This window comes from Mastomys coucha, unplaced genomic scaffold (assembly GCF_008632895.1).
Source record: "Mastomys coucha isolate ucsf_1 unplaced genomic scaffold, UCSF_Mcou_1 pScaffold5, whole genome shotgun sequence".
NCBI lineage: Eukaryota > Metazoa > Chordata > Mammalia > Rodentia > Muridae > Mastomys > Mastomys coucha.
Genome location: NW_022196911.1, coordinates 17542944 through 17552989, shown reverse-complemented (window position 1 = coordinate 17552989; position 10046 = coordinate 17542944). Strand labels below are relative to the sequence as shown.

At 39.9% G+C, this 10046-nt stretch overlaps 1 protein-coding gene across 1 annotated transcript in view; it reads left to right on the top strand.

Moving 5' to 3' along the window:
• Positions 1 to 252: 252 nt before the first annotated feature.
• The window catches only part of Lnpep (leucyl and cystinyl aminopeptidase), a 97712-nt gene continuing 87918 nt past the window's right edge, over positions 253 to 10046 (top strand). Inside the window, exon 1 of the mRNA XM_031354419.1 lies at positions 253 to 571. Coding sequence (XP_031210279.1) covers positions 553 to 571 — 19 coding nt within the window. The 5' untranslated portion in view covers positions 253 to 552. The remainder of the gene's footprint in view (positions 572 to 10046) is intronic.

Sequence of the window (10046 nt, the reverse complement as noted above, 5' to 3'; positions counted from 1 at the left end):
GTCCGGAGTTAGCCCAGCGTGGAGGCCGACGCACCCTGGGCCTTGCTCTGCTTTCAGATCGCGAATTTGGCGACAGCCCCTCTGGCGACAGCGTCACCGGCCGCATTTCCGGGCTCAGTACCGGGGGGTTGCCCCACCCGGAACACGGCCGGATGCCGTAGTAGGTGTACCAGTTGTCCGAACCGGGGTACTACAGCTCTGCGGCACCAGACAGCGGGGCAGCTAGGAGGGCGCCGCTGGGGGCGGGGCTCCCAGGCCCCGCCCCGCCCCGCCCCGCCCCGGCACTGCGCGCCTCTCCGCCGCCTCTGGGCGGAGTGGGCCAAGGGTTGAGCTATGCTCGGCGTCCGCGCCTCAGTGGGTCTTTTGCAGCCGTTGAGAAAACCCGGAACGAAGGTGTTGTTGCCGTGCGGCGGAGCGGCGCCGCCCCTCGCCGCACCTCCCCGGCAGCCTTCGGAGGCCTTGCTGGGCATGCTCAGTCGTCAGGGCCGCTTCAGCTCTCGGAGTAGGAAGCTTGGGGCGCTGGGCTGGTAAAGGACCCGCGGCGGGGCGAAGATGGAGCCCTTTACCAATGGTGAGTGGCTAGCCCGAGTGGCGGATGCCCGGGCTCTCAGGGTCCAGAGGGTCAGATGTGGCACGGGGTCGGGCTGCAGGCATCCCCCGCTAAGGGGGTTTCCCAGGCGGGCCGGGGGCGGCAGAGGGGCCAGGGGCGGCTGGGGCAGGCGTGAAGGTCAGCTCTCTCCCGGGGGCCAGCACCGAACCTCCAGGTGAGGTAGTCGGCAAAGTTTGGGATGCTTGCGTGGTGGATGGGGGCGGTGGCAAAGTTGGCAGCTGCGCTGGTCCCGGGGGAAGCGGCGGCGGCCCGGGCGAAAGCCTACTCGTGCGGGGAGCGGGGAGCCGGGAGCTGTCCGCCCGTCCTTCACCGAGCTGTCCGCATGCCTTTCCGTAACAGGGCGGGGTGGGGCCGCGGGGCTGGCAGCTTGATTTAGTGCACCGCAGGGAAGGAAACTTACCAGGGGCTGGCGAGTACTGCTCCGTGTGGCGAAGATGCCACCCCGCATTGCCACCCGTCTGCTGCTGCTCCGCAGGACGACCAAACTTCTTTTTACCAGCTTAGGGATATCTCATCTTCGAGTTAGAGACCCACGGATTATCAGTGGTCCCTGTCGGGCTTAGATCATAAGGTGGCATGGGGGATGAAAGTCAAAGCATTCTGTGTCCAGAAAATAGCCACAGCCCTTTACTTCATGGCTTTTGTCTGGGCTACTGGTGTTTGAGTCCTAATAGAGAGGGAAGATGTCTTACCATTTTATGGTGTTTAAATACATGGATTCCACATTAGAATGTAAAGTAGGAAAACTGCTAATAAAGGGTAGGACTTATTGAGATTAGAGGATCCAGTTTCTAGTTGGCATGTATTTCCGGTGTGGTTGGTTACTTCAGGTAGGTAGAAAAATCAGATTAATGGGAAAGAAGCGTATTACTGTTTGGGTGGGTTGCTTGCCACTTACGGAACTGGGCAGGGGGAGGGGGTACCCACTCTGTCCACTCTTAGGCCTAGGCTGGACTTCGTTGTGTTCTTTAACATTCTTTACCACATCGCTGAAGCTGTGACCTACTCATTACGTCCTCCTTTCCCCTAATTCAGGATGCTTTATTCTCCTGCCATCTTTCTGTCTGCAGTATTTAATTAGGCTTAGTAATGACAGCTTTAACTCCAAATTTCTTTCTCCTATGTGTTCTATTTGTAATTACCAAGGCTCTAAGAATAGTCTGGTAAACTTACCCAAAGAATTAAGGAAGATTTGAACTGAAAGGCACCATAGAGACCGTCTAGGATTTGACTGTAAAATATGCTTAAAAGAGGTATTAAATATTCCAAGATGTTTTCTTCTTTCTAGGCAGAATTATTGGAGCCTCCTTGAATGTAGGATTTTTTTAAATATGAAATCTCACCCAATTGAAAACAGTATCTACACAAGGATGAGTCATTTATTTAGTCAGGTTTATCAATGGGTGATCTACTGAACCTTCCCCTACAGACTTAAAGTACATTTTCATTATAAAGCTAAAATCTCCCATATTAAATTCTCATCCCATAGAATATCCTTCTTTAGATGCATTTACAAATTGCCTCATTTGGGAGAACCATGGAGAAATCCTAGAGAAAAGAGGCAAAAGTTCAGCTTTCATAAAGGAAGTTTTATTTCTCATTCTTTTCTCTCTACCAGTTTTTCACAGTTGATGTTGGAGATTGATTGGCAATGTGTCATTTTAGTTAATGTTATCTGTTCTCCTTTAACAAGGAAAGTAGGAACTACAACATATGACTGGCAATGTGTCATTTTAGTTGATGTTATCTGTCCTCCATTAACAAAGAAAGTAAGAACTACAACATATAACATGAACAATACCTTAGATACTGCTAATTTAAGGTGCTTTGCAGATTTTAAGGTGGATTAGGTATTTACTTTAAAACTTGAAAGTTTGCTGTAGAATTTTCTAGTGTCTTCAAATATTATATAGTGAAAACTGTACATATTTTTGTAGTTAGGTTTTTGAGTACAAAACATCCACATTTAATTCTATAGAAAATCTCTTACAGACAATCTTATCATCTTACAATTTGTGATTGAAGGATTTATCAAGCTTACTACTGGCTTTTGTAATTGATCCTCCTTTTGTAAATCTTTCTCATTTACATAGTCCTGTATGTCCCTGCATAAAGAGGTATGTATAGATGTGTAATAAAGTTTTAGTAGCTCTGAACCCTTGGCTTTCTTAAAATACTGTCAGCAGTTCATTGACTGACTCACAAGTTTGTAAAGTAGATGAATTTAGTCTTGTCATTCCAACCTTCAGAATTCAGTGATTTCAGTAGTATTTTCTGTTTTCCCTATTTTCTGTGAAATGAGCTGCTAGGGTGACTCATTTTCTTGAGCCCTACTCTCTGCCCGAAGTAATAGGTTCATGTATTAATAAATATCCTGTGTTCATCGGTTCAGTTAATAACTGTTACAACCCATTTAAAATGAATGTTTCTAGAAAAGGGAAGGCCTATAAAGATGGACTTTAGTGCCAGAAATTCCTGTCTGGCTCAAGAAATAGTTTTTGCCTTGACCTTGAGAGGGACTGGCGAAGTCCTCAATGAAAGGTGGACATTTAGTCTGGCTCTGGCTCACTGGTGACATTTTGTGGGTACAGTAATATGTTGACTTGTACTTAAGATCGGTTTGACAGTGGCTGCCTTGTCCTGTTAGGCAGGTAGAGACAGAACTTTAGGAGTCGTGGTGACCTGTTTATTTATTAGCACCACAGAAAGTTTATGGAAACTCTAGGTTTTCTAGGAGATACTAGATTAAGACAGCTAATTATGTGATGCCCATCTGCTTTTATCCTCATTTGCTTGAGACCTCTCCGAATAACTTTAATTTGAACTAAGAGATGCTAAAATTCAGGGCTTAATTGAAAAATCTGGTTGAGGACATCCTGGGTCAGGCCTGGAAATACCTGACTGCATGTTGAGGATAGTAGAAATACCCACTTAAAGAGGGTTTAGGGGAAGTTTTTCAGGTAAACAAATAGAGACTTTACACACATAGGAATAAATTAATTTTCTGTTATTATTTAGTATATACTTTGCTAACAGATACTACTTTTTGGTTTGATTATAGGTAAACTTAGTGGTTGGAAAATCATTGATATATATTGAAGTGCTATAACTAAAAGCCTAGTAGAGATTGTCATTTTTATATGAATTATATAACCTCCACACAAATCATTTTATTACTGTATAGTGGTATATAATCAATCGAGAGAGACCTCCTGTCTTTCAAAATTGTGTATGTTTGTTTTTAGATTAATAGCCAGTTAAAAGTGTTTTCCAGCTTTTAAAATGGAATATTTTGACCACAAATTATCTCTTTATGGATTGTAAAGCAGTATAAAATTATGATGCCAGTTTTATACTATAAGTAAAAGTTGTTTTATAGATGTGTGTATCTCTCTAGAAACAACTTTTATATAGTATCTCAGAAACAAGAGCTTACCATGTACTGTTTATTATATGTTCATTTACATATATACATTTCTTTTTGTTCTATAATGAATTACTTCATTGGAAGAAACTTTTTAAAGTTTTTCTGAAATGGAATATGAGTTAAATTGTGTGTGTGTTTCTGATCCTGCCTTAACTTTTAAATTACAGTTGGAGAAATCTGATACAGAAATTAAGGGTTAGCCAGGAGTGATATCTCATGACTTAATTCCAGCACTCAGGGAGACAGAGGAAGATGATCTGGGTTGGCCTGGCAGGCCACAAGAACAAGAACAACCAGAAAAGAAATCAAAGGCTAACTGGCATCATTTAAAAAAAAAAAAAAAAAAAAAAAAAAAAAAAAAAAAAAAAAAAAAAAAAGAAAGAAAGAAAGAAAGAAAATGTAGCTGGACAGTATTAAAGTTTAAACCCAGAAGCAGTGTTAGCAAATTTTTGTTTGTCTTGAGACAGAAAAAAAACCAGCATATTTTAGAAACTATTATAGCAGTAATTGTTATTTATCTGTCTGTAATCTTTAAGAGCTCAATCTGAAAGATAGAGAACTAAAAAGATAAGGAGTTATCATATAAAAAAATCCAGTGATGATTTCCTGTTCAGTAATTTAGTCACACAGCTTCTTTCTTGTTTTTTTTTGGTTTTTCGAGACAAAGTTTCTCTGTTTAGCCCTGGCTGTCCTGGAACTCACTCTGTAAACCAGGCTGTCCTCGAACTCAGAAATCCTCCTGCCCCTGCCTCCCAAGTGCTGGGACTAAAGGTGTGCAGCACCACCACCCGTCTCACACAGCTTCTTTTAAATGCTCACTTTAGGGGTAGGTTTTCTGCTAGAAGAATTTCACAAGCATATCATCAAGTAGTAGTAGGCTAAGAAATATAACTTTGCCTAAGATAGTATTCTAATTGAGAAAGAAATGTGCAGAATTGTTTTTCTAACCTGTTCATATAGCAGTTGTCACTAATAAAGATACATTCACTATTGTCACATTATACCTTTATTAGAAAACAATATTTTTATCTTTTCCAAAACTTAACCAAGACCACCGTGGACTTTGGGATAAAGTCCCATCAGGGCCGAGATTCCTGGCAGTTAGGTTATGTGTGGTGTAGCTATGTCAGCTACTTAGTGCCTGGAAAACTGGAGTTGGAGTTGAGCTCCCATTACAAAGTTTTTAGTAAGGGTCCCCCCCTTCCCCTTTAGAGATACACTCTCTGTTAATGGAAAACCAGGAAGAGGAATGAAATGAAGGAAATTTTGGAGCCCTTATGGTGTCATGACTCTTTTTATATCTAGTGACCTTTGTAGGGAATGTTACTTGTTGCTTTAGCAGAAAACATTGAAAGTAACAACAGAAAGTAAGAGGTGGTCTGTTGAAGGAAGGGCCATCATCAAAGAATAAAGGTGCTGGCAGGAGATAGAAAGAATTTGCCAGGGATTTAACTGTACTGCCTTCTTTTATTTTCTAGTCAGAAGAATTCAGTCACTTTAAGGTAGGACTATTTACTGTCTAGAATATTCTATATTTGAAGAAAACAAAAGATAGACAAGAGTATAGTCCCTTTCCTACTATGATAGCATCTTTCCTGTTCACATTGCTTGATTTTTATTGCATTGTGCTGTTGATACTTATGGTTGAACAGAGAGCTGATTGGTTTTAATTTCAACCTTAGCATCTAAACTAGGAACCAAGACATTTACTAAATAAAATTGAGGCTGCAATGAAGTTTTCAAAAACAATGAAGTGTTAAGTTTAATTATAAGGGGCTCTTTGAAGTTGTTTTCCTTCTCATATGTACTGCTTAGTGAAAGGCCTCCTGGGCATTCCACAGATTTCTAGAATGGAGTCACCGAAACAAAATTTGACTCAGGTATCTGTGTCTTGGGGGAGGGGTGGGGTCCAAACCTTTTTTTTTAAGCTACAGGGTTCTGCTGAAGGAGGCTGATTGATGGGGGAATGGGTGGAGTTAGAGAAGGCTTCCTGATGCTTCTTTGGGGAGAGCTTCTTCAGTTGAGGGATAGGAGAGCAGGGAATACGGTGAGAAGTCACCTTGGGTTGCTGTATTCCATTTCCTTACCCAGGCAACTGCTTCAAGTGTCATAAAGGAAATTCCTGATAGCAGAGGAGGCTTTGGGTATTGTGGTCAAGTGTGTGTGTGTGTTTTCTGTGTGTTGTGTGTATGTGTTAGTGTCTGCTCTCAGTCTCTGCCTTAATTTCCTTGAGATAGTCTCGCTTCTTGAACCTGAAGCTCAGTATGTTTAAGGGTAGGCTGTCAGCCTACAAATCCTAGGGACTCTCCTGACTTCCCTCCTTCAGGGTTAGGAGCACATATGGCCATGCCCAGGGTTTTCAGAGGGAGGAGTGGTTCTGATGAGTCAAACTCAGGTCCTCATGCTTGTACAGCAAGGGCTTTTACTCACTGAGTTATCTCCACTACTGGGAGCGTGACATTTCTTTCAGCTGAAACTTACTTTGGAAGACTTTAAAACAATTATCAGAACATTCATTACCCAAAAAGTGTTACATCATCCCAAGAATGAGAAAAGTTGCATAGAGATTAGTAGTAGAGATTGGGGAAAGCTAAGTGCCTAAGAGACTATTCTTTAAGTTGGTATTGGTACAGTGATATGAAGACATTATAATATTTATCTAGTTTTAGTTACGAAAAAAAATGTTCCATGGTTTGGTTAGGGCAAGTTCCTGTGGCCCTTGAGACTTGGTAGGAAGAACTGGTCTGTTTAGATTTACCAAGATCCTATATAGGATCTTGGGCCGGTCTATCTATGCAGTTAGCAGTAATTCTCTGCTCTTTGCTCTGGATGCTGTGTCAGCCCTTGGGAGCCTTCATAGTGTCTCTTCAGTGTTTAGAGTAGGTGGCTAGATTAGGAAGATAATTTAGGTTGAACATACAGGATTGGGTGCTTCTCAGTGGGGATAAGAAGTGTATTATTGTATTATACGGCAGCTTTACTTGTTCGGTGATTATTGAGAGGTTTGATAAATTTTACAGTTGGAGGTTGCATGCAGAAAGATCATTGAATCTAAATAAAAGAGACTTGAAGTAGAATAAGCACAGGTTTATTGGCTTTGCTCTAGTCTAGTTGTTCATTGCAGATGAACACACATTTATGTAATTTCCAATTTTGGAAATATTAAAATATTAGATACTAAAAGTACTAAAAGCTGAAGAATTCAAACATCTGTTTAGTTTACATAGTCGAATGGCAGTGATTGATTAGTTTCTTTAAAATGTGGTTACAGTCTTAGCCTTTTGAATAATTACAACTGTTTTGGATGGATTAAATAAGAAAACTAGTACACAGATGATTGTGAATTGGTGAGAAAATTACTGCTTTAGTGGTTTAAGATTGTCATATACTTCGTATTTTATTAGTCTGATGAATCAGATGAAAAGTATTTCAAAGAATTATCAAAATAATCATTTCAACAAGTTATCTGCAGAATAATTGGTAAAATCTATTGAATATTGGGCCTGGCAAATTTATTCACCAACTGAAATATTTTCTGACAGGAGTTTTTTGTTTATATTGAAATAGTATTCATTTCCCTTACAGATCCCATTATTGATATTTGTAAGTGCATTTTCCTATACCTCAGCTTGAATTCCACTTTCCTGGGCTGTTATCTCAGAAAACAGAATGCTGATATTTCAGAGCACATGCAGTCTATTGTGAAATGACACTATAGCTAGTCCTTTATTACATCTTCAGACTTAAAGTTTCCAATTTTATGTGGGGTAAGAGAGGAAATGTGAATTATATAAACTTAAAGTATAATTGCAATATCTTAAAAAATTATAGTGCAAGTGTTAAAAATTTGGTTATAAGCTACAATATTTTGGAAAATTATTATCATGAAATCAGTTGTCATCTCCCTACTTCCATAAGAGCAACTCTTTTTTTCTTTGATTTCTTCCACATTTTTTCTTTGTTTTATTTTATTTATTTTATATTTATTCACTTTACATCCTGCTTACTGCCCTCCTGCTGGTCACCTCCTCCCTTAATTCATCCCTCCATGCCTTCCTCCCCTTTTCTTCTGAGCAGATGGGGGCCCTCCTGGGTATCCTCCCACTCTGGTACATCAAGTTTCTGTGGGGGTAGGTACATCTTTTCCCACTGAGGCCAGACAAGGCAACCCAGCTATAAGAACATATCCCACAGACAGACAACAGCTCTTGGGGTAGCTCCCACTCCAGTTGTTCAGGACCCACATGAAGACCAAGGTGCATATCTGCTATATATGTGTGGGGAGGCCTAAGTCCAACCCATGTATAAGAGCAACACTTAAGGCCATTTGGTTCTATGATGTGAAACTAACATTCATGAATGTGGTCAGAATTTCAAAAGGAGACAATGAAGAAACAATGAAAAAGTAAAAATTAAAAAAATTAAGATTTTGGGCTGGAGAGATGGCCCAACTAACTTTAAGAGCACTGACTATTCTTCCTGAGCTCAATTCCCAGCAACCACATGGTGGCTCACAGCCATCTGTAGTGGGATCTGATGCCCTCTTCTGGTGTGTCTGATTACAGCATCTGTGTACTCACATAAAATAAATTAAAAAATAAATTAAGGTTTTGATTACTATTAGGTAAAAATCAACTTAAGCCCAGTAAATCAGTTTTCAAGAAAGCCAGACAATTTTTGCTATTTAACTTTGTATTCAATAAAACTTATCAAACTTAAAGTTAATCCTTTGTTTTAAAAATACCAGGAATTGCTCAGGAAGGATCCTTTCTAATATAAATTTTAAAAACAATATGTTGTATTTATTCTTTGAAAATTTCATGTATGCATACAATGTGTTTTGATCAAATACCCTCCTACATTCTAACTTCTTTTAGCACCCCCCTTCAATCTGCTTCCACTTCATCTCCATAATTTACTGACTCTAGTTAGTACTGTTCTTATATTCATGGTCATGACCCTTCATAGGAATATAGACAACCTATATGGAACAGTAGCTGTACCTCCAGAGAAAATGGCCCTATCTCTCCCAGTAGCTGTCAGCTAGCAATAGCTCCTAAACTGGACATGGGGCCTTGTGAGCCCCTCCCCAATCCATGCTAGAATTTTGACTGTCTTGACATGTAGCCAGATCTGCTGTGAGTAGCCATGCCATGTCCTGAAGATATCATTTTACAGCACCATTCTCAGGCTCTTCTGTTCTTTCTGACTCTTCCTCTGTGATATTCCCTGAGCTTTTCATGGTGGATGAGAGGTAGATGTTCCATTTAGAACTGAGCATAGAGCTAAATTTTGATACAAAATCTTGGATGCTATTTAAATTTCTTTAATTAACAAACATTCTTAGCACTATATGTTATTATACAAAATAATGGAATTCATTATGATTATATATATATGTTTGATCATATTTACTGTCTTTTTTACACAGAAATACTCACGTTTGCTGGTCTTAGTCAATAGACAAATATTTCATAACTTTTTTGTGTTTTTTTTTTGCTTGTGTCTGTTTTCTAAATATTTTTAAAACATACCCTCACAAATAAAACATAAAACATGTGTTTTTACCATATTTTAACTCACTCCAAGCTTTGTTCTTAAATAGAGAGTCTAGATAGAATTGTAGCCTGGCTCTTCCTGCCTTTGGAGAATTTACATGGTGGAAAGAGTAGCTTTTTCACATGCTCTGAGCCCAAGCTAATCACTCTCCTCGAGCACTGTTGAGTTGAGAATTACAGGTCCCTTCTCTCAACTCAATCCTCTCCCAAGTACATTTGGTTTTGTACTTTTTGTTATACATTGTGGAACTCTGTCTATGAATCAACCTTAATTTGTAAGATGCTTGCACAGTGTAGTTATGGTGAACAATTCAAACTGCTTCATTCAAGTTCTGGCTTTTCTCTCCCTGTGTAAGTAATTTTTGACTTAAAGATGTTACAGGTTGGTTTTAGTTTAAAAGCTAAGTTTTACTGAAAGAAAAAAGGCACATGATCATCTCATTAGAGGATG